At 34.1% G+C, this 26,165-nt stretch overlaps 1 protein-coding gene across 2 annotated transcripts in view; it reads right to left on the reverse strand.

The window, feature by feature from the left end:
• The window catches only part of LOC134546336 (F-box/LRR-repeat protein 6), a 94,579-nt gene extending 69,068 nt beyond the window's left edge, over positions 1-25,511 (reverse strand). Inside the window, exons 1-4 of one of the 2 annotated variants that reach the window (XM_063389104.1) lie at positions 25,337-25,511; positions 15,375-16,518; positions 10,464-10,627; positions 534-703 (exon numbers count right to left, since the gene is read on the reverse strand). In XM_063389104.1, coding sequence (XP_063245174.1) covers positions 534-703; positions 10,464-10,627; positions 15,375-16,459 — 1,419 coding nt within the window. In that variant the 5' untranslated portion in view covers positions 16,460-16,518; positions 25,337-25,511. Of the gene's footprint in view, positions 1-533; positions 704-3,238; positions 3,610-10,463; positions 10,628-15,374; positions 16,519-25,336 lie in introns of those variants that run through there. The other variant, XM_063389105.1, reaches the window with a different exon arrangement.
• Positions 25,512-26,165: the final 654 nt, after the last annotated feature.

Below are 26,165 nucleotides of genomic sequence, written 5' to 3' on the forward strand. Positions count from 1 at the left end.
ACATTTTACCCTTTAAATGGCTGAATCAAAAATTAAGTTTCCAGAATCAAAACAAATTTTCATTTTATTTATATAATTACATGTTAAATTATAATATCTTGGGGAATGGAAACAGGATAAGTATGAAGAAAAAATTGCCCTTGTAAACTTCAGAGGTAATCAGTTTTGAATTTTTTTTATTTACTTTATTTCCTGTGATATATTCCTTCTAATCTTTTTCCTTGAATATTGAATCTTTTGAATACTAAGGATTTAATTGGCCCACTCCTAGCTCAAATACACTGCTTGAATTGGATAGGATTGCCGACAATTGTGAAATGTATAAGGACAAATTTTAACAATGTACTACTAATTTGCAGATATATATATAAATATATTTAATAAGAGATTTTTTAAAAAAAATTAATTAAAAAAAATTGTGGAAAATGTTAAGTAATTTTTTAGTGCCTGAAGTGTAAAGCTTTATCCAGATTTAAATGTTGACTACTGTGCGAGTCTAAAATGAATGAAAGCGAAGTCAGCACAGCACTCACATTGATGCTGGAAAGGTCCAGGCGCGCCAGCCCGGGGCAGTTGGCGATGAGGTACTTGACGTGGTCCGCCGTCAGGCCCTCCCACCCGTTCAGCCCCAGCCCCGTCAGCTCCGTGCAGTTGTGGCAGATGCTCTCCAGCGCAAAGTTGATGGTGATGTACTTCCAGCCCCCTGCCAACACCACAACCGCACGCATCTCCACAAACTAAGTCCAAACAATTTTCCATTACAAAGTAACCTCCATTACTGGAGATATTAGTTTTCCGGAAAAATATTTTTGGGAAAATTTTACCGGTAATTTACTGGAAAATTTTACAAACTTTCACAGACACACCAAAAACGTTTATCAAAAGTTTTATAAAAACATAACCAAATAACAAAAAAAGTTATCCATTAGGTTGTAAAGAAAGACAAAATATACCTACTATACGTACAATTCTTACTTTTTAAAATAAAATTTTTACCTGTACTGTAATATAATAGTAACGTAAAATTTTACAAGTGTCTAAAATTGTTTGTAATGGAGGATAAACATTAAACCCTATACACGCATACAGACAACAATATATATATATCTGGATATAGTACATCAATTTATCTTAAATTATTTAAAACTATGTTGGTATTGGAAAAAACTGAAAATTTTCCAGAGAAATATTTGTGCTCTTATGTTCCTTGAAAATTTTCTGAACTTAAAATATTCCCACTGGATTCTCTATCTATTACTATACCAATATAAAATGTAAACAATTCATACCTTTAAATATGCATTTATTATAATGTGAAACAGATGGAAATCTGATAGCTCCTCTCATATGAACTCCATCATTGCTGGAAATAGGTTTTAGGACACCATAAACAGATCAATCATAAGTTTTTGTGATGATAGATTTAGGTTAGATTTGCATAGGACTGGGAGAAAAAAGAACTAATACTGAGACTGTGAGAGAGTATGACAAACATATGCAAAGGTAGAGTTTTACATCACATGTGATCTATAAAAGTTGGATGCAATAGGTTTGAGTCTGATCTGTCTGATGACGGGAACAGACTGCAGCTACCAAAACTTTGCAACTGTTTTGTTGTATAAAGCTTACTGTGTCTGCATTTGTGTCTATGTTTTCTTGTCCTCTTTTGTACTATGTTTGTCTGTGACATTGTGTTGTCGTCCAGAAATGTCTACTGTTTTCAGTAATTCTATCGTTGTTTCATCCATTTTATCACTCATTCAGTTATTTCTGTGTTGATTTGTATATCTTTGTGGTGCTGTAATTAAGTTTCTTTTTTTTTGTTTGACAATAGCTAATTTTCACCTGTTTACTGTAGATGTCCAAATTTACATTTTTTACAATCAGTCTTGCTTCTGACTAGACAACTTCTCTTCGGTGATGTGTGTCCATAATAATTCACCCAGTTTACGTCATACAGTTACACACAGAAGCTTAGGGCAAAGGGATCTCCAAGATCATTGTGGACTCTGAACACCTTAGTGCTTATAACTTATCATTCATGCTGTGGTGCTGGAACTAAACCAGTGATCCTCGCCTCATGAATGTGGCAAGTTACCGATCACATAAATCGAAACTCCCGCTTGCTTTTAGAGACAAAATTTATGGAAATTTTTTTGCTCCGTTACTTTGTTATGCTCTTTCTATTGTGATAATTTTAACATACTGTAAAATGCCAGCAGGTTTTATCTTATTGAAGAGAGATTCAGACCATTAGTAAAAAAATAGATGGTGACTCATAAACAAGTGGGTGAAGGAGCACAAAAAATGATAAGCAAGTATAAGACATAAATAAAAATTATAGTATCACAGCACAGGAAAACAACAACAGGTTATCAACCAAATGACTCCCATTAATCAGGAGAATGTAAATGTGGTTCATTCCTCCAAGTATGTAGGTGTACAAGGACTAGGCCTACCAACTCTCAAATTTGCTCCCTTTTGGTTCTCAAAGCACAAGAAAAGTGAAACAGCTGTCCAGAGGGAGGGCAGTAAAATCCCCGGAACCCAATTTAGTTTAAAGACTGCTAATAGAATTCACAGAAAACCTTACAAGTTAAGCAATAAACGCAGATCACATGTACAGTTATCGCCACAATAATTTTAATTTTTTTATTAATTTTTTTTTTTAGTTATAGATATTGAAAGTTAAACATCAAATAATATAACATAATAATTTGTCTCGGAGGGAGTAGACAGAAAACACACGCGTGCGCCCACGCACACGCAACACCCCCCCCCCCCCACACACACACACACACACACACACAGACACACACACACACGTCACCTTGTTGTTTCATAAGTTATTTACAAAAGGTAGAAAACAAGAAAATATGTTCATGTACCCTTTGCACTTTCTTCGCACATGTTCTGGAAAGCAGAACGGTGACAAATTGTGACATATTTAAATTAGAACATGCACCAATTAAGGTTGAAACTGCTTGTAAGGTATGCGCAGTTAAGGTCGAAGTTTAATTGTGAATTTATTAATGATACTAAATGAGCACATTAAGTCTGGGAAGTATTATTATTAATGCTGACACAAAATAAATAAAGTACAGTATCTGGAAGTGTACTAACCAAGTTTAAAAAAAATACTACTACCAAATTTGACTAAATAATAACTAAAATATAAAAAATAAATGAAACTAAAAATTCTGAACCAAGAAGGAGAGTAAAATAATTTATTTCACACCTTGTACATGTGTTTCCAAAATGTTTTTTTCCTGTTTGGGAGACACTTGAACTTGCTCACTTTTTCCCTTTCCCTTTCTACTGAAAATTTTTGGACCTATACATATCAGACAAGTACAAGTAATAAATAACACAGTTAAATTCAACATACTAAAATAAAATATGAACACATAGACAAACATACATGTATTCTTAAATCCCTTTAAGTAATTGGTTAAACAATAAGTACATTACATTGGAAAGAACAAAAAATTAATAATGGCCATGCATTAATCATAAACATCCATTAATAAATTGCAATATACCAAGGTAATAAATACCAGCAGGGGTAAAATCTGTAAAATTGTAGAACTACCAGTTGAGATAAGAATGTTGTAATTTTTATTCTCTGCTATGATTGTGAGCAAGTAAATTCAAGAAAAAACCCAAAGGAAAAAACTGTTTAGAGCCAAATTTTAAATTCAAACAAATCAGTAAACCAGTACTAAGGAAATCCTGAAAGTTATTTTAATATTCTAAAAAAAGTTATTATTGTGATAAATAATAATTACTGGTAAGAATAAATGTGTTCTAAGTATAAATACATCAGCCTAGCTGTCCATACACATGCATGTAAGCCTTCACATTTTTGCACCCAAATGCACAATTTTTAAAAGTTTACCAACAAAATTTGCACAAAAATTTTTTTATTAAAATATTTTTTTTATAATATTAACAAACATTAATTGAATCTCACAATTAAAAACTTCAGTTATTTACAACAATTATATTTGGCACATGTGAGCTATAAGTCTTTGTGGACTGACGTACTTATATGTGAAAACCTTTAACTAAGAGAATCAATCAAAGCTCTTTTTAATATTTGTTTTGACTTTGCCAGGAAATTTGCTGTTCATTTTATTTGAAGCTTTGGTTGTGAAGTTTTATGTCTTATGTAAAGCTTCATATGTTACAAAGCATTAAAAAATTGGAAGCTTAAGATTCGCTCATGAAAAAATATATATTTTTTTTTTTGAGTTTATATGTTTTGCTTGAATAATGTTGGTTACTTAAAAAAAAATTAAAAGTTGGTATGTACTCTGTTTGCTTTTATGAATGCTAAATATTAATATTATGCATGGTTATTTTATACAATTGATTGAATTATGTTATACATAGGGCCCAACTGGTTAATCACTTAATCAGTTCAAACATTACAACAGAACAAGTGGGACATAAAGGTCATCTGTAGTACTGTACCATCACACAAATTGAACGCTGCAAGTTCTGGTCTTGAGAAACAATTTTTTCAATTTACAGAATGCACCTCCTTCCATGTAAACACAATTGGTCTGTGCTAGATGCTGCTACGGCACACACGTTTTCCTGCAGCAAACAGCTCACAATGCCCTTGGTAATGTCTCTCATGGTATTGGTGCTAAAGTGCAGCAGTGCAGTTTTGATGCCTGGCTGTCTGGCTTTTAAACACACCCTTGCTTTTGTAATCTGTTTTTTTTTTTTTTTTTGCAAATGTAGTTGCTAGAGAAGTGTAAATAATGTTACTACTTTAAGCTATTATATTTATATTAAAATTACTACCCATTTGTAAAGGACAGCCTACCAGACAAAAAAGGGTGGCACTACATTTTCCCCTTCTGCCGTACTAATGGAAGATGATAACTATTTATATGTGTTAAAAATTGACAGAACAAACTCAAAAGTTTTGACTCATCATTATAAAAACTCTACAAGAATGATGAATACTCCAGCGAGCTGATTATGAATAGTCATTTTTCAATGTGAAAATAAGGGAATAAGGATACTGCACAAAAAAATCTACATAGTACAAACACAATATTTTTGTTGAACTTAAGTATTGATGATATTATGGTAATTATCAAATCACACATATTTTTTTATGGTATTCATTGCACTGAAGCTTGTTGTATTTCATGAATATAACATTTGGCGGCATAATTTGAACAAAACTTAAGCTATGTTATTTAAGTATAATAAGTATAAAATAGTCTGAAATTATTTTCAGACTTTTTGATGTGTTAGCTCTCTGTATACAAAATTTGGTAGGAGTAATTTCATGAAAAAGGAAAGGAAGTTGATGAACAGAAATGTGTCACAAAGATGGCAGAACCACATGTAGCAACTAACCGTGTATATAGTCACTTTCATAAACATTACGGGACATATCAAACGGATTGGTGTACCAAAAAAAACTTTATGATAGTGAAACTACCCTGAATTATATTCAGTGAACTACAATAGTCATAGTAAAAAGTTATCTCAAGTTTTAAAATACCAAAGAAAACTGGCATTACAATGATTATAAAACATATTCTCCTTGCAATATGTTAACGGGCTAGGTAGCACAGCGGTACAATGGGTGTTTGTTAATCTCAAGGGATGATGTAGTTCAAATCACATCACTGGAAAAATTTTTTAAACTTTTTTAAATAACCTAATAATAATATCATGTAATAATAATGTTGAATAAGATTGATAAAGTTGGTAAGGTTTGTCGGTAGTAATTATTTACAGATTGATTTCAGTAATTTACAAAATATATATATACACACACAAACACATAGTGTTACAATGTGTGTTTTAAAATGTTTCTGGTAAATATTTTTGTAATGTGGAAACTTTGAATCATTAACTGTTTAATGAATTTTCACAAGATGAAATTCCTCGTCGAAAATCAGGTTCAAAGCCAGGGTTTAGGATTGTTTCAAGTATTTTTCACTTTTATCAGAGCTGTTTCTAATAATGTATAATTTCAATTTGTTTTGTGCTGCTATCTGTGGGTGATTTGCAAGCAATGTTTACAATTAAGGCAGCACACAAATTCTAGTGGCGGGTGCAGAAGTATTTATGTGAATCGCATCTAGAAATGTTGGTATGTACTTGAAATGTGAATATTTTATTGATCAGTATGTTTATCACATTCAGCAATATTTTAAAGTATTATACTCTAAATTTTTTGTCAGAGTTTCATACTATAGGTTTATTTCCAACATGAAAAACATGAGGACACATGAATTTGCTCTTTATCAAGGTTAGATGTTTACACATCAATGGCAAGTACTGAAAGACTAACTCATATTTCCTTTTTTTACATATTTAAAAATATTATATGTTAAATTAATCAAAACTAAAGTTCAACAACAATAATTTGATATTTAGATTGCCACTGTTACTATATATGTTTTATAATATATAAATCTCTAGTTTAATATTTGCTGTAATGAAGCAAGGTTAGCAAAAATGAGGATATAACATTTTTTACTGCATTTTTGATTCAAATTATCCTGAAACAAAGAAGTTAAACTTTGAAATGCTGAGCTAAGAAATAAAATACTAAGAACGAAGAACCAATACTTTAGTTGTCAGTGATACTAAATAATCACATTTTACCAACACATGAAATTTTCGCTAGTTGCCTTGGAGTCATTTACTTACACAGTAGCTCATAAGTCTCATGGATTATAACAAAACACATCTCACATTTTGGTTTGTACTCATCAAATTTTTGTTTGATTTCTAGGTCTGACATAATGTGAATCTTGTTAAATCTCGTGCTACTAATGTACATTTGGTAATGGGTTATGTAAAAATCAGTATTTTTGGTAATGTATGTTAATTTTTTGACATATTTGCTGTTATGTGTTTTGCAATATTATTGCTTTCTTGAGTGTTCACCTACATTTAAGCCCTCTTTTGATATGTGAGTGGTATATAGAGATTATGACACTGGACTGCTGGGTATGTCAAGAGTGAAAGTTTGTGTATCGACTCTATATATTTGTTTAATAGTGTTGATAGTATTGTATCAAAAGGTTTTTTTTTTTAATTTTGAAAGATAGTTATCCCCGTGAACAGACACAGTGTTGAGGCTGACGAGAGGAGGGCTCATGTAGAGTCAAGATTTTGTGAAGTTATAAAAAAGAAAATTTATGTTATTAAAAATTAAATCACATGTAATAAAAAAATAGCCTGCATATAACACCCAATAAAGTTGATCAACTGGTTCAACTATTTGTCGTATGACACTTAAAATATGTACTTAAAGTAATACTACATATATTGATGATAAAAAGTTAAAACAAAAATTGCAACTAAAACATACAATATTCTTCATAAAGTTCCACAGTTTAAGATAAAGTTATAAAAATAAAAAGTACAGCCAAGATTTATGGTTTTACATTCGACAAGTTTCGTTGATATTTTTATTTTCAAAGTATCAAACATTAATGAACAAAATTTTTTTGGTTTAAGTTTATTTCTGGTGCCAAAATATTTTTCATTTAACTTTTTGCCTGTCTTATTATTACATTACTATTAATATGAAATTAAAAATCTACATGCAATGCTAAAAACTAAAAATCATTATACAGTGAAACCCCTCAAATCCGAACTAATAGGGGCTGTAGCATGTTTGTATTTCAATTTGTTCGGATTAGCCAAAAACTATCCATAACATAATAACAAGCCCTTGTTATGGTATAGAAGCGTACATTGAGCGAGGCAGGCTGGTTTTGGCGCACGATGAGCGAGGTTCGTGACATTGACTGGTGAGCAGGCGGTGGGAAGGTAGCTGACCAAATTGTCGTTTAGCAGCCCTGCGCTAAAAATAGAACACTACCCTAACAGTCTTGTAGTTAGTCAGCTCCTGTCTGTTGTTCTGTGCGTGTCTCCCATCACTGCACTGCTTAGTGTGCTGTTTCTATTTTGTTTGTTAGAGTTGCATTGTTATTGTTGAGTTTTAAATTAAGTAAATGGTGTTGATTAATTTTTTTAATTTTAAATTATGGCAAGCAAACAAAAATACAGATTTTGTACCATAGAACAAAAACTGAAAGCTTTGAAGTGTCTCGACGCTGGGGAAAGTTTGACATAGTTGGCTGGCGAGTTTGGTGTTTTTTTTGTGGTTTTCACAAGAGCGACAGGAAGTAGTGCCTATTAGTGGTCCAATAATTCAAAATAAGGCAATATGGCTTAACGAACTAATGAACGGTGATTCGGCCTTCACTGCTAGCAAAGGATGGTTGGATCGATGGAAGAAAAGGCATGGGATCAGACAACTGTCGCTAAGCAGATAGATATATCAGCTGACACAGATTCTGCAGAAGAATACCTAAGCGAATGTGGTGATTTTATTTCCTCAGAAAACTACTCGCCACAGCAAATTTATAATGCAGACAAGACTGGGTTGAACTTAAAAGCCCTTCCCACCAAAATTCTTGCTTCTCAAGAGGAATCTTCTGCGCCAGGTTTTAAAATAAACAAACAGTGTCAAAACAAGGCATGGATGACTAGTTCTCTTTTTAAGGACTGGTTTAACAAGCAATTTGTTCCTTCAGTGAACAAGTTTAATGAAGAAAATGGACTATCACCTCGAGCTGTACTTCTGATGGACAATGCCACTTCTCACCCATCAGACTCTTATGAGGGGACATAAAAGCAGTTTTTTTGCCTCCCAATGTGACATCGCTTCTGCAGGCCTATGGATCAGGGTGTTCTACAGAATATAAAACTAAGCTACTGAAAAATATTTCCTACGATATCTTATTGAAGAAAATGGTTCTCTTTCAATCCTTGAGAAGCTGTAGAAAGTTACAATAATTTAATGGGTTGCAGAATCGTGGCAAAATACAAATGTGAACTTATGCAGAGATCTTGGAAGAAGCTTCGGCCTAGCCTCAAGTTCGAGAAAACACATACCCCTACACCTGTCACACAAGACGATAACACTGAGCTCCTTCATCTTGTTCAGCAAGTACCAGGTTTTGAGGATGCTGGAGAAGGTTGTCTAGAGGAGTGGACAAGAGTTGATGTCAATGAAGAATGCAGCAAACACAAAATAGTGAGTCTGGTCCAAAGTCAACATGACGGCAATGTAGCGAGTGACAGTGAGGAAGAAGAAACTTCGGCAGTCAATGTGACTTATACTGATGCTGCCTCTGCTCTTGACATCGCCTTGCGCTTTGTAGAACCACACGCAGCAACCATGCCAAACGATGTCATGTTAATGCGCAATTGCCTCCACGGGAAGGTTTTCATCACTTCGACAATTGAAGATAACTGATTTCAAGTTAAATATTAAGTGATATTTTGTGTGTTTCTCTTGTTATTTCATTGTTTTTGCAAAGTGATTAACCTAAAGAACTTCAATAACCAACATTTACCATTTGTCAATCCTGGATGACATAAGTATGTAGACACATTTACACTTTGTTAGATATGCCAATTGTACTTCTTTGTTAATTTTCAACTATGTAAAATAATGTTATAATGTATAATATATAATGGTTTTATGACTAAATAAATAAGTTTCTTTTTTTTACGTGTGTTTTTCAAACTTAAATTTGTCAAATAAACTCATTCAGATTTCACGGAATTTCAATTTCCGGGGTTCGGATTTGAGGGGTTTCACTGTACTTATACATTACCTGAAGGCCTTTAGCCATGTTGGTAGGGAATCAGCTATAGACTGCTTTAATTTACTTTACTTTGAAAAAAAAAAGTCTAAACTAATAATTTATTTAACTAATTCTAAATTTCCACAGACAAAATGAAGTAACTGAAATAAATTTTGCTGCATTATCTGTTTTGCTTTGCTTTTCATGTTATGCAGTGAACAGACTTCCATTTCGGTGTTAGAGGTGTACTGACTGACTGGTTTTATCACTATTCACCAGCCATATAATCTCAACCCTAATGGTTTGGTAATGCATGGAGAATATTGTACGTCTCCGTGAGTGCTCATTATCAACTCGCTGCTCTCGTATGAATTCATTTCACACTTTCTAGCAGACAAGTAAGATTTCTTAATTTCCGAGATTAAAACTATTCACCTGAGTATTCTCTTAATTAAGTTTTAAATCTTGATGCAGCTTAATAACATGCCATGCTAATAAACAATAAGGCAAAAGGTTACAAATGTACAAACATTGTAGGTTAATATGGGGTAAATTAGTGGTAACATAAATAAGAGATAAAATTTTCAAACATACATTTCCTCACACTTTTATATTACGGATACCACTTTAAAATATAGCTAAAATTGTTGCCAAATATATAGGCAACATTTTGCCATATATTTCATTAATCTAAATAATATAAAACAGTGGAACAAAATATTTGAAAATTTTACCTCCAATTTACCCCACCTAACCATAATCGTGAGCAATCATGGTTTCATGCCACATGACAATTGGACAACACATACGCACCAACAGAAAGTTCCTGGACCCTCGTCAGTCTGTTTTCACACAGCCATCTGAAAGTTTCGTAGTTGCGGTAACGTTCTTTGACCCACAGCCCTGACAAGTCCACGGTGTGCCACAGCGATGGGGAGAGAGAGACATTACGCCACAGCTGACACACCCTAGACATCCTGGAAACAAACCCCACATCCTCTTCACAAACACATTGGTACGTTCATCTGCCACCAAATAAGTAGTAATAACAATTTAATATTGAACTAATAGCTACGAACAATATAACATTTTTTTTTTTAAAGCTGAAACCAGTACAGTCCAACATGCCGTCAATTACATTTACCCATTTTTCTGGTTCATTTACCCATTTTTCTGGTTATCTCCTTGTGATGTTAACTTTATGCTTTTAACTTATTCATGTCAAAGAAGTATAACTTCTAACGTGCATGCAAAAGTATATGCAGTCTTTTTTTTTAATCCCAACTTGACATCTCATTGCAAGCAAGGATGTTAGAGATGGATTCATACCATCAACAAAACTCTGGAAAATTGTGCCTGTGTTAAGGAAGTGGAGTGATTTCTTAAACCCATAGGAAACAGAAATAAGGGTTTACAGGAAGGGGCTCATAACTTAGGTCCTCCCGTATGCATATCAAATATTTAAACTGTGCCACCTCACTTAGCACAAGAATAAATCAGAGATGACTATGCCTTTATGTTTACTTTAAATATTTTAGGCATCTGCTGAATTAACAACAGTGACAGCTGGGAGTGTGTGTGTATACACATTCATACATACATACATACAAACATACACACACACACACACACAATATTAGATACAAGAACCTAATATATGCAAAATACCTTTTCAGCATGTGTTGGAAAAATATAATTTATGTCCGCTATACCAATTCATTCTGTAACAAACTTTTTTTACATCATGTTGGCTACCAACAACTTCTTTTAAAAACACCTTTTTTGTATAAAAAATCATATTTTCAAAAAAAAAAATGTAGAAAACAGAAAGATTTTTTTCCTTGTATTAGTAAGCATAGGGCAAAATTTAAAGAAAAAACAGCAGATATTTATATTTAAAGCTTCTATCGGATGAGGAAACTATGTGCCCAGATCAAAATTTATCTGTCCAAATCCACCTTAGGAAAAAAAAGTGCTCGTCACCCATGGCTTTCTTTTATCGTAACAAATATGACATGAAAGTAAAATCAACTAATATAGTCCCCAGCTGAAATCATGGTTCATACCCTCTCACGCAATCAAAAATTAAGGACTTTTTAAGGACCTCTTAACTTCATTGATTTTACTGCTAACAAGAGATAAAAAATTATTTGTAATATAAAAAATATCCTTAAGAAAATAACAATGTTAAATAGTAAGTGCACAAAAATTAATTTCCTTGGTTAGTTCAATTCTTACTGTCCATAATTATCTCTGGAACACATTATCTAACCCAAGCATATTATCCAGCTAAAAATCAGAAGCCCTAATATTTAGTTTGATCACATTTAAATTAAAAGGACAAAGTAAGGCAGTAAAACACACAATTTTAGTTTAAAGGTGAGAGACAATATAAAAATTATGAATTCAGAATGTTTTTTATACATAAAATCTCATCACATAGCCCGAAATTCACCAACTGTACTGCAAATGTGCAAAGCATTTTTAGCCAAGTCGGAAACAAAAGAGCATTAAAATGCCTACATTTATCCATTACTTGTATGCTATCAGTATTTATTAAAGAGTTTTTAAGGATTATTAGTGAAATGTAAGGACTTTCAAGGGCCCTTATTTAATTAAAGAACAATTATAGACTTTTTTTTAAAGATATGAAGGAGGCATACGAGCCCTGGAAATGATTTTTCTGAGTCACTTTTTTTACGACTGCATATTTGTCACACCAATCACAAAAAAAAAGACAAAAATGGTTGCCAATATCCGGAATGAATATGGACTATTAGAAGAGGCATAATTCAAGTTACATGTGAAATTAAGTTTAATTGACTTCAATATTGTTTCATATATTAAATACACATTATAGACTTTCAAGAAAGTCAGTCACAACTAGGGTTCTAAAATTTTCGGAAAAAATGAATCCAGGAAAAAAACCAAATAAAAAACAAAAAAAAAACAATTTTTCCGAAAAAATTAAAAAATTGGAAAAATAAATAAATTCAAATTTAACTTATTAAATATTATTAATTATTGAATCTACTTTTATTGTTATAAATATTTAAGTAGGCTATTATGTTTTTACTAAAGTAAATTTAGTAGTTTTGAGTTTTGTTTGTTGGCAGTTGGCCAAACTTTATAAGACAATCACTTGTGAGAGTTGAGACATTGTTGTAAGTGTTGGGCCTACAGCAGCAAGATTGTTTTCTTTCTGTTTGGAAATTAAAAGAAGTAAGTATATTACAGTATACATTTGTATTTTTAATATTTTTAATTGATAATGATATATTTTGGAAACAAATTACAAGTTTGTCCCTCCTAAAACCAATTGTGACAGCTCTAAAAAAGTCTGAATCAGACAGTACACTTCTGTCTGATGTTATTTCATCTCTGAGTTATGTAAATAAGTAATATCTTCATCTGCAGCATCACCCTTGACGAAAAGCGAAGAAGCCAAAGTTGTGAAAGTACTGCAAAAATACAAAGACTTCATTCTGAAGCCTATACACTGTGCTGCAAACTTGCTCGATCCAAGATACAAAGGAGTTATGCTAGATGATGATGAAGTGCTGTCCGCCATAGATTTCATCAACAAACTAACGCCGAATCTTGGACTAGATGTAACTTCTTTATTATCAAATCTTGCTGAATCCAGGACAACAACAGGATTTTGGTCAAGAGATGCTATATGGAGCATGGAAAAACATGTTACACCAGTCAAATGGTGGCAGGGTTTGTGCACTACACAACCTCTATCTCACATGGCAGCACGATTATTGTCATTACCACCTTCATCTGCAGCCTGTGAATGAAATTGGTCTGTTTGCTGCAATTCATTCTAAAACTAGAAATCGCCTGACTGCAGATAAGGTACAGAAGCTAGTGTCTATCAGAAGTAACTTACAATTTAAAAAAAATACTCCTAGGCGGAGGTCTTGTCCTAATGTTCATTGTCATTCGTCATGTGCCTGTCAACCAGAACATGTTGCAGATGGACAAAGTCAAGAGGAGGAATCAAACATTTCAGAGTCAGACTCAGTCATCAGAATCTAGAGATACAGCCACAGGTGATATAATGCCTAGTGCCTAACCTACCTACTGTCTTGAGTGCCTACTACAGGAATTGTATGTACATGTTCATTTATATATTCAGTCTTTTTAAAAGTGTACTTATGATATATTAAGAAACAATGCTGAGCACTATGTAACCATGTTGCTATAAATCATTTTCATCAATGTGAAAGTAACGGGTTTTTATATCTATCTATTTATTTATGTAAATATTTATTTTTTCCAATTTTTCCATAAAATTTGTGTACTGATGAAAAAAACCAAGTTTTCGGTGTTTTTTTCCCAATTTTTCCTGGTTTTTTTCCGACCTTAAGAACCCTTGTCACAACCATAATGTACGTAATGTACGTACATTTCTCATTCGTTACAGTAAAGCATAATCTAAAAATTGGTTAGGCTTATGCTAGTTTTTAGCTTGATGTGATTACAAAGTATGATTTTAAATTATGTAACAGATTTAGGTAAATAAAAGCAAGAACTGTATGGGACTAGAGAGCTAAATGATGAACCAGGGAAAAAAAATTTTAAAATAAATAATGGAGAATGAAAAATAAAGCTGCAGGTACTTAACTAAAAAAAAACTGATAAATACATAACTTTTCAGGACAGACATGCACATGACAATATCTATGAAAAGTCAATTATGTCGTGCTATCATTCTTAATCAAACTTTTGATTAAGATTATGGTAAATATCTTACGTCATGGCTTTTCTGCAAAGTAAAAATAAAATAATGAAAATACCATTCTGCAACACTACAGACGTTCCTGTATTTACCTTGAAAGCAGTATTAATAAATTCCTACTAGTTTGTAACAGTAGACAGTTTTAATCTCACATTTCAATACCTGTGCACTGCATCATTAGTGTTCCTAAACTGAAGAAATAAATAAAATGTTTATATGGTATGCCTGTAGGCATACAAATAGTAACAGGATAGATATGAAGAAAAAATTAAAATAGTAAACTTGAATATTTGAATTTACTACATTTCTGTCAATATTTTTTTTCTAATCTTTTTCCTCAAATTTCAAATATTTAAAATACTAGAGACTCACGGGTACAAGGATTTTATCAGGTTCATTCCTAAAAATTAAAATGACTTCTTTTTGTATCAAAAATGTTCTCTTTAATATTAAACAACCTCAAAGCACTGTAGTTGGCGACTAACACGAAAATTTCTTTGATAGCTAGTTTAGTGATTAATAATGTAGTCTTTTTTTAACTAAACTATGGTAAGTATAAATTTCTATTTCCCTACCTTAAATCTGCAACTTTTAATCTATTTCCTTGAATATTAAATCTATCAAATACTGAAGATATGATAATATTTGAGGATTTGAGGATATAATTGGCCAATTTTTAATAAAAGCCTTTTAAGAATGTTGAATAGCAAATTAAGAAAATATATGAATATTCATAAATATTTGGTAAAGCTGGTAAGTGGAAGGTAATCAATTAATTGGTCGCCACCTACATTTAGGAGAGAAAGACATCTAAGGAAGGGTAAAGGATACAAACAAGAGGACTGCAAGAAGACATTCAAGATAAGGAGAGGCGTTCCAAGGTACCTGCAAGTAATTTGTATGTTTCTCACACACACATCTAAAAGACAAATATATTGAGGTATGAAGTGATGGCATAAAGTATTGTATGTAATTACCTTAGGAGGAAGGGCATGCAGCCTTCTTCGTACGTCAGCATCATAAATATCCTCTTGAGCACGTTGGTGGGAAACCTCTCCCCCCACACACTTTGCTCTCCCTGGATCTCCTCCTCCTCTTCAAGCGACTCAGGCTCAGGCTGCCACCGAGAAGCAATGGCCTCACCCTCGCTCGCTTCGTCATCCGTCGACGAGTTCCGTTTAACCTTGCGCTTCCTACTGCGCTCCTTTCTCCGGGTCGGCGCCACAGACGCCGTCCTCGACGACATCTTGATCCGCAGCTTGATTCCGTTCTGGTCCGGCGATATCTGGCTTTGGTACGTCGTCACCTGCTGCTTCCGCTTCTTGACTCCAGCGGAGCGGCCACGTGATGACTCGGCTGCCCCTCTGCGTTTCCGCCCCCGCCCCCCACCCCTCCCCCTGCCGACGCTCCCGCTCCTACTGGACGATGAGATGCTTTCAAGCACATCGTGTTCGTCACTCTCATCGTCATTAACGTTTCTGGTACTGAAGTTGGGAGAAACACAGTCGCTGCTTGACGCACCTTCGCAGTCCGGCACAGAGTTGTTCCCATAGTTCAACTGTTGGGGAAGGAAATTCACAGCATGGTCACCTAATAATAAACTTTCGGGCAATTGCGGAATGTTTTCACCTACGCGGTTAAAGTTCATGCATGGTGACTGCCCACTCGAGTGCAAACCATCAACCGCTGCTTCCACGGGCAAAGAGAAACCAGTATTTGTGCCAGCACAAGTGTCAACACTCCCGTGCGAATTGACTATGGAACCGAAATTATTCAGCGGGATGTTGTTATCTAGCTGATTAGGAAGTTTCAAGGTGTTATGAAACACACTTTGCTGTTCTGTTCCGAGGGGCTTCAGGCCAACTTCATGACCCACGTGATTGCCCAAGCCGATGAAAGGGCTTAGAACGTCACAGCTGTCTGCACTACCCGGCACGCTCCTTGACACGTCTTCCGGCTCCAACAAAAACTCCTTCAAGCAATCGTGTTCAGAGTCTGAAGTGTTTATTGGAGCAAAAAGTTCCTCGTGGTGCTCAAAACACTCCCCATTGTGGTCATCCATTATTACACTAGGTGCAGCTGCTGGCTCTCGTTGCTGGTAATGTCACATGTTTGCTACGGCTGCAAACACAACAGAGAGGCATTAATTCATTACTTGCACAAGTCAAAAATTTACTTGTACTATAACACGGTAGATTCTAAAGATACACATTCAGAGTCCACAACTAGCCTAAAACGCTTGAAAGTTAATTTCAAATACCATAAAGTTATAAAATTTCTGAAACTTCTAAAGATATAACATTAATCAGAAAACTAAGACGTTTCAGAAAAGTGGATTACTTACAAAAGGTTTTTTCCAACTATAAAATATAAGTCTATGATTAATAAAAACCTACAGCAACTTAATATTGGGTTGATATAAATTATATAAGATACGAGGCGTGTCCATAATGTAAGTACCATTTTGTTATACTGTCACAGCATCGGTAGTCGCAGTTCTGCACATGCGCTCATGTGTCTCTGGTTCATTGCCTGTCCACTGACGCCATTACAGCCGGATTTTTTTGTGTTTGCATGTGTTAGTTAGCGTTCAAAATGTTTCAGATTATTGCTGATTCTGCCGACTGTGAAATGCGTTCTGTAACACGGTTTTTGAAAACAAAGAATATTAAGCCAACTGAAATTAATTAACTTGTAGAGATTTATTGTGAAAACGTAATGACTGATGGAATGGTTACAAAGTGGGTGCGACAATTGAATGATGGACGCACCAATGTTCATGATAGTGGGGGGGGCTTCTGTTGTCAATGATGGTTTGGTTGCAAAAGTAAATGAGAAAATTTGTGAAGATGGTTTACAATATTATCCATATTATCCACAAATTTCAAATACTGTTTTGCATGAGATTGTAACAAATCACTTAAATTATCATAAATTGTGTTCCCGCTGGATTCCAAAAATGCTTACGGATATCCGCAAAATGAAGGGATTTTACAGTGCTTTGACATTTCTTACCTGATACAGTGAAGAGGGCAATGCATTCCTAGACAAAATTGTGACAGGTGATGAAACTTGGGATTGTCATGTCACTCCAGAATAAAAACAACAGTCAATGGAGTGGAGGCACTCACAGTCCCCCACCAAACACAAATTCAAAACAACGCTGTCAGCACACTAAATCATGTTCACTGTGTTCTGAGACAGACAGGGCATCCTTCCCAGACGTGAAACCATCCATACGGCATGATACTGTGAAACTATGCGAAAACTGCAGCATGCAATTCAAAACAAAAGGTGAGGAATGCTCAGTTACGGCATTGTGTTGCTTCATGACATTGCACATCCCCATTCTGCTGGTGTCACTCAAAACCTTATCCAACAATTTGGTTGGGAGCAGTTTGATCACCCTGACCTCGCACCTGCAGACAACCACTTGCTCCTGAACTTGAAGTGTGCTTCAGGAGGGAGGTGCTTTGACAGCGATGATGCAAAATACTGTGTTCAGCAGTGGCTGTCTTCGCTGGCGGCATCTTTCTTTGAAGAGGGTATAGAAAAGTCGGTTTCCCGCTAAGACAAATGTCTGAACAATGGTGGTAACTATATAGAAAAAAAGTTTAAGAAATGCTCTTTCATGTCAAAATAAGTTTCCTGTTGGAAAAACATTTTTCATGCAAGTTTTTCCAAAATGGTACTTACTTTCCGGATACGCCTCGTATAAATAAAAAAAAAATGTTTGTAAGCTAATATGCTATATAAAAGGCACCTAGAATATTAAATTTTAAGAAAATTTTAATTGCAGTCTTTTACAGCATTAAGTAATACTTATTGCAAGGATATTATTAGATTTTATATATTCAATTATATGTATTATTATAATTTCCTTGATGTAATTCTCTAAGCTCTTGTGTAATTAATTTATTGTTACATCATACTGTGTAATTAAATAAAAATTAATTAAGTGTTATGAATCTTAAGGACTTTTACTGCAATGTCACGGTTTAAGACTGCTCATGTGGTTTAAACATGCCATGTGGATAATCCATATCATGGATCAGTTTGGATAGATCAAGTCTTGGAGTCAGGCGAAGCGATGGGATGCAGTCTATTTTTAGCCAAAGACTCATGTGTCTGGTATTCATCCCTTCCTTCCAGAATGTGTACGCCCTATCTTCTCCCTTCACACCCTACTTCACTTCCTTCACAACGCACTACCTACTCAGTGCAGTGCAGTTTATCATTATGTACAGATCGGTTTATTGTGTGTTGCATGTGTATGTGTCTCAGTTTGACAAACGTTGTGTTGTTTTGAAAGTTGAAATTTACACAAGTATCGCGATGAAAAGGAATAAAGTTGTTGTATTGATGGAACAAAAACTTGAGGCAATCAGGAGACTGGACAACGGAGAGAATGCAGAAGATAGCTGACGACTTTGGTGTTGGACGGGTAACAGTAGGAGAATGGAAAAAAAAATCAGAAATATAAAAATGGTGTGCATCAAGAGTTACAGAGGGTGCATTTAAAGAAAGAAAAACTGTGAAAAAATGTGGCAGATATTTAACGGTGATGAGACAGGGCTTAATTACCAAATGTTACCTAGTAAGAGTTATGCAGAAAGAACTGAAACAGCAGTCCCTGGCTACAAGCATAGTAAGGAAAGGTTGACTATTTTAGCATGCAGCAATGCTACAGGAAACCTCAAAATGGACCTTGTAATTATTGGAAAGTCCAAAAATTTTAAGAGCCTATAAAACAATTTCAAAAGATACTCTTCCTGTAAAATACTGCAGCCAGAAAAGCACATGGATGAGCCGTGAAATTTTCAAAGACTGGTTTTTTAAGGAATTTATTCCTTCAACAGAAAAAAAATACCCAGAAAAACCATTTTGTTGTTAGACAATGCTCAAACGCAACCTGAACTACCACAGGAAGCTACTATCTACGGTGATAGAATAAATCAATGAAGGGAGAGACATGATTAACAACTTTAAACGTGTTAATGTGAAGGCTGTTGCTTACTAAGTTGCAGGGGTCTGGGCTGATATACAGCCTCAAACAATTGCCAAATCATGGAAAAAGCTGCTCCACAATGATGAAAGTATGGACACAGAAAGCACAGATGAAGCAGAAGAAACCATTCTACCTTTAGTGCAACGTATTCCTGGATGTGAGGATGCATCTTTGCACGAAATCAAAAGTTGGATGGAAGCTGATGATCAGAATGAAATAACTGATGGAGAAAATGTTGCTCTTGTCAACTGCGATGAAAACGAAAATGGAGATGAAGATCAAACAAACACTGACTGTTGAGCCTAGCAGAATTTCACATAACGATGGAGTTAAGGCTCTAGAGACTGCAATTCAATACATTGAGAAACAAGAAGAAGCTACAGGAAGGGACACAATTATGCTGCAAAGATGGAGAGATATGACAGCGAAGAACCAACATTCATCAGGAAAACAGACAATAAAAAATTTATTTAAATTCTCATAGGACTCATATGACACTTGTAACTTCAGAAAATAATACTTTTGTAACTGTAAGTTAATTTTTTTCAATTAAGTTAATTTTTTCTATTGTTTTGTTGTAATTGTAGAACATGATTACAATGTAAGATTGTAATGTGTATTATAACATATGTATGTACAATGTATTATGTTCGAAGATACAATGTGGCTTAACTTTTAAGATTTTTCTTGACTCCTCCCTATTATCCTATATTTTCACTTATCCAACGTTATGTCTCACTTTAATGTAAAATACAACTAATTGCATTTGCAAAATGTTCACACCAACCTTCCTAGCTTATCGAGGAAGCAGCTAGAATTCAATTAAATCAAATAAAAATTGATCAACACAGCATCAAACAAACATTGAAACCAAGTGTAATGAACTTAAATTTTTGGTTCTAGAGCCAAACGCTGAGTTTGGAAGGTTACCATTTACATCTGTCCCTCCTATAAATATTTTAAACTTAGTTTTGGTTCAGTTTAGTTTTGGTACATACATTAAATAATGTGTGTACAGGTTTGCACAAAGATATTGAATAAAATTGAAAGAATTCAAAAACAAGATCAACCTGAAGCAATTTTATTTTTGATAGTAACTATGTAGATCCAATTTGTCTTACGACTTACTAAGGAGTCAGAGTCTATTTTAATTTTCAAGCCATCGTCCAAAAGGTTTTTCAGTACAAATGTGGGAATGTAAAATCCTATATTAAAAAACCCCATATGAATCATTAACATTAAATTAAACTAAAGAGTTACTACCCTCAAAAAGTTATGTTCCAAAGTTAAAACAACAGCTACCTACTGAAGATGGCATTGAAATGTTATTTTCACTGCAAACATATTAAGATATATTTGCTTAGCTAACAAAAAACTAAATTTAAATCACTTTGTTACGTGCTTTTCTTAGGAAACTATGTTCCCCCAGTTATGGAAATAATTTTGTTAGTGTTTTAATTATCTTTGAGGATTAACACCTACCCAATTGAAACTGGGAGTTATTTATCAATGTTGAACAGGCTTTGAATGTGTGGGCTTTTTAAAGTAAACATTTTTGTGTCTCACAGTTCTTGAAAACATGCATAATATTTAACATTTTTATAAATTAGAATTCAAATTTGTTGCATGTGTTGTTATTCATTTTGCCATTCCAAGTTACATGCTTTCCTTTCACATGTATTAATCTGGATCAACACCTATAAAAATTTGCACCGAATATTACACACAGCATAAAATGTTAGGCGTGTGCAGGAATTTTCGTTGCTGTAGACATGAAAACACATTCAAGAATTTATTCCACATTAAACACACACGCTCCAGACTAAGTTGGTTTTCTAAGGAACATCAAAGGATTTATGCGGCATGGAGTTCTCGATGTGAATGCTTCCTTTAGTTTTTGCAGCACAAATGTTCTTCTACCCTCTCTTCTTACTAAGTTATTAGTGAGTTAACAAAGTTAACAATGTCTGAATCAAGACAAAATATGCAGCGTTTATTATTTTGTGCGATTTACTAAATAAAAAAATTAAAAAAGGAAAAAAGATGCTACCGGATTGAGGATCTGTAGAGAGAGCGAAGATATGAAGGTGGCGCATACCTGTTCTATATACTAGCTGTAGAGAAAAAAAATGGGTCATTAAAAAAATTTTTACTGGGCTCTGGAGAAGACTTTGAATATTTCATGAGTTTGATTGGACCAACAATCCACAAAACAGAACATAGCATTTAGAGAATTGATATCAGCAAAGGAAATCCATATTAGTAGAATAACCTCCACATTTGTGGTTATATAACTTCAGCATCAACACACGTAGCATGATATAAAGTTTATCTGGAAATAATATATAATTTGCTGCAAAAATAATTGTGCCAAACTCGTTTGGCAAAAATTTTTAAAGGTGAATACCAGGCTTCTGAATTTGCTGTACGTTTTAAAAATATGTATTTTTTTATTAAATAATGTGTGTATCTGAATGTTTTTTTAACTCTGTATCTACATATTTAGATAATTATTTTATGTCCAATCATGTCCTATAAATATTCCCATCATGTTATTTGTTGGTCCATTTTATCTCCTATACCATGCTTGGTCATTAAACATAATACAATTTTCAAAGTTTATGATCTATAAAAGAAAATTGCTGTCTACAAATATACTTTTGTAGACCAGATAGTGTATAATTGTGCTTGTATCCAATTATTTTAATATGAATCGCAGGTGAGCAGAGGTCGCACAGTGTTCACTCAATCGAGGCTAGGTTTCACCCATCCTGGGATAGGTTAGTTAGTCCGTTCAAATATTATAAAACATAGAGGGCTCGCTAGGGTCTCCAAAATAATTGTTCAAAAGCACCAATCAGTGCAGTGAGTACATTTTATCTCCATGTTGTAACATGGGTTGCTGGTTCATTCCTAACTCCTGGCACTTAATTAATTTATGAACACACACTTAGAATTTTAATTTTTAAATCTGAATTACACCTGCAGTCAGGCTTCCACCCAGTGGCAAGGATCCCCCCTCCCTAAACTTCACTTTCTCATTTCCTAAAGCTTCCTCTGAAAGTCCTCCATACCTCTCCCTTCCAATATCTTCCCCTGAAGACCATTCCACTCCCGCCCCGTCCTCACTCCTCCCTCCGTACCATCCACTCGTGGTCTCGCCTCCCTCTGAATCCAGCTCTGTGCAACCTATCTCCCAGCTTCCCCCAACCCAAACCCCCTTCCACATTGATCACTCTGAACAGTCTAACCAGCCTTTCTAACCCCCTCTCCACTGTATTGTTTCCCACCCCATTTTGGTACTACAGAGATTAATTTCCAGTGTAGGTACAATAATCTTGGAGGTACACTTCACCTTATGCCTCTGTGCATAAACCCCCTACCTTTACCTTTACTTCTATGTTACTAACAACTTGAGATTTTATTCTTGTGTTAGCTAACAGGTTATAACAAGTTATTTTGAGCTGTTATCAAATTAAGAAAATAAAACGGACAAATATGTGACTTAAACAAAACATCAGAAATGTGAATATGTCATGTTTTATTTGGCCACAATGAGGCATGAAAGTACCTAATAAAGAAGTAAAGAAATCCCATTCTGGTTCGCCTAAGGCACACGTAGTTTTCAAAGTACATATTTCTGTATGTATTAACAAATGGGGTCAAAGTTTATTTTAACTAAATATCACTCCTTGCAGTAAGATGGGTCTACCAAAATTTGTTTCAGACAAAAGTTTCAGATAATTTTTAAGGTTTATGATGACTTTAAAGATTCAATGCTGTGCCTACTTTGTCTTTTAGCCCCTATGTTTTCCACCCCTTAAGCTAATGGTTGGTGTTATCAAAAGTTTTTATTACTACTATTAGAAATTATAAATCCAAATGGATAACATATTTTTAATAAAAAGGTAGTTATAGTAATTTTTCAGTTTTTCATGAAAAAAAATTACTATTTCTACTATTTTGCCCATTAACAAACTGGACATCAATTTTCCATCTCTATATTTTATGTATCCTCGTGGACATTAATAATCCATGCAAAATTACAGCAGTTGCTATGTTCATAAAAAGGATAATATATATATAGGTATTCACATAATGGATTTAGCTAAAAGTATGTTACTTTGTCCTTTGGCAAATTTTTTGCATAAAGTTGATTTTTATTATGCTTGGTTATTCCTCAAACAAGAGTGTTCAACTTATTTCTATAGTCTAGGTAAAGAATTTTATTATGTGAGAGCTTTTAAAATAGGGTTTCAAAAGTTCTTAGCATTTTCCAAGTTTTTACATCACCACTTCAAAACTATTATAAAATTTCTTCAAAAAATATTATTGGGAATGATAAAGCAAAATTTGTAAAACCAAAAATAATTTTTCGAAAACCTTAGTTGCTATTCTATACAATCACAAAGTTTATTAAGATTGATAATTTTAAACAATAGATTTATTTTGTGTGCATTTTTTTAAAATAAAATCTGTTTTTAGATTAAATATTCACAATATAAACACTTAGGTACAATAGAAGGTAGTTCAGTTAAATTTGCAGAAAATACAGTTTTCAGGAAAATGCTGTGTACACTGGTGGTGTATTTGGCAACACAGATAAAGAAATAGTTCTGGGATTTCCTTGTCTACTGTAGTATGTACGTTCATCACAGGTTTGGAGCAGTCTTCTATGATTAACTTATGAAGCCTCAGTTGGCATTTGTGATGCACCCATTTGGATAGGGATGGTATATATAATTGAAGAATTTGAATGGTTAGCATAGCTTTTCTGTGAGTCACCAACCGAAGTTGTGTTAGTGTCGGCCTCCCATGATTCACTCATGAAGACTATGTTAGGTTAGGTTAGCTATACATACAGTTCATCCACAAATGCACTGATAAGTTAACCTAATACTAGGGCACTAAAAATAATTTTGTTCTCAATCTTGATTGGGTTGGGTCGGCTAGGCCTATTATTACAAGTTCTGAAGAAACTAAGGAACTGGTTTTGAGAAGCAAAATAAACTTTTGGTGGTGTTAATTGGTTATGTTGCTTGATTTGAACAATTGAATTATTTCAAGTTCAAGTGGTTGAATCGGAATCCTAAATGTAATGGACTAGTTAAGTTACCACAGGAAAAAAAATACCTTTTATTATTTTGATAATTTTCTTTCCTACAATGGAATTTCTAATAAAGTAAGATTCATATAAACATATTAAGAGAAACAATCTAGCAATATGTGTAAAAATTAAAAATAAATATTTATTGAACACAACTGTATCAAGGCTACGTTCGTTCATACATTTGAATGGACTTTTAAATACAAATACAGTTTACCTGTATGAATAGCAATTTGCATTTATTTTGTTCACTCATCGACAATTAGTGCACTAACATAGTAATCTCAAGAAATCTGCTTAACGTTAGAACTAATCTACACATTTATCAACAAGTCAGTACAATAAATTCATAAATTAATTTTTCAACAGCAGATAATTAATATCTAAGTAAATCCGAAAATCTGTATAGATAGCCTAAGTAGATGATCCTGCTATCATCTCATAATAGGTTCTGATATTATATTCCCCCATAATTATTAAAATCCTATTTGTAACTCTTTTTTGTATAGAGTTTGGTAATTATAACATTCTTACACAATTAATGGGTACGCCCCCCACTGTCACGTAGGCATATGTCCAATAGGAGAACAAATTAGGCTGTTTACCAACATTGACAGCCGTCAACAACTTCAGATGAAGTGTCAAATCACAGTAACTCAACTAGTTCTATAACTTACAATATTTACTACAATAGCCTTAAAACGACAAACTTCAAACAACAATGATAAAAAATAAGGTACACATAAAAAGACAAAACGATAAATAAAGTCGACGCATTTGTGTATTCGAAAAGGGGCACAGTGGAACAAAGTATCATCACTTACCTAACAAATCTCACAGTGGAAAGTCACAACTTTATTTCTAAATGTTCTGCTTCCACCTGTACCTCATCCATATTCGTTACCATAATCCTTACAAATAATACAATTATTGAACTTCATTTTGAACATCTCAAGCAATCGTGCCACTGACCTTCGACCAACAGGAAGCAAACCAGCTTCACCATTTTGCCGCCAGATGCCACTATAAATACAACTGCGATATGACAGATAATTGTCAAATGAAGTGAATCTTACAATAAAGATAGTTAAAAATTTAAATCGATTTGTTAAAATATATGCAGTATATATTATTTGGATACAGAGATTAAAAAATTACAAATATACTAAAAATATACAGATGTCTAATACGAACAAAAATAAAACCTCTATCTAAAAATAATTTTCACAATTTAACAAGTTTTTCAGAGGAGGAGTCTACCATTGCCAGCGTACTTGTACACTGGCCAGAGGAGTAATAAAGGAAGTATTAGTAATGGAGTGAGCGCGCGAAACGCCCGGGGAGTAGCTGCCCCCATAGCCTAGCCACAAAACCGGACATGTCCGGGTTTTGTTGTTTAATGGGTGTGAGTGCAGCTGTAGGATAAGTTGTGCAGGAATTGCAAGCTAAGCAATGGAGCAGGCATGCTTGAGTGTGCCCCTGCCCAGTGATGACGAGGGAGAGGGGTCAAGTGACGATGGTTACTCCATCGTCACCAACAAAAAACCTAGGAAGGGGGAATCAGCCAGGCTGCGGCCCCCCCTCACGATCCCGGCGTACGCCAATCAGCGGGACGTGCGGGTGCGCAAAACGCCTGCGCGCAGGACGCAGAAT

This window comes from Bacillus rossius, chromosome 1, assembly GCF_032445375.1.
Source record: "Bacillus rossius redtenbacheri isolate Brsri chromosome 1, Brsri_v3, whole genome shotgun sequence".
NCBI lineage: Eukaryota > Metazoa > Arthropoda > Insecta > Phasmatodea > Bacillidae > Bacillus > Bacillus rossius.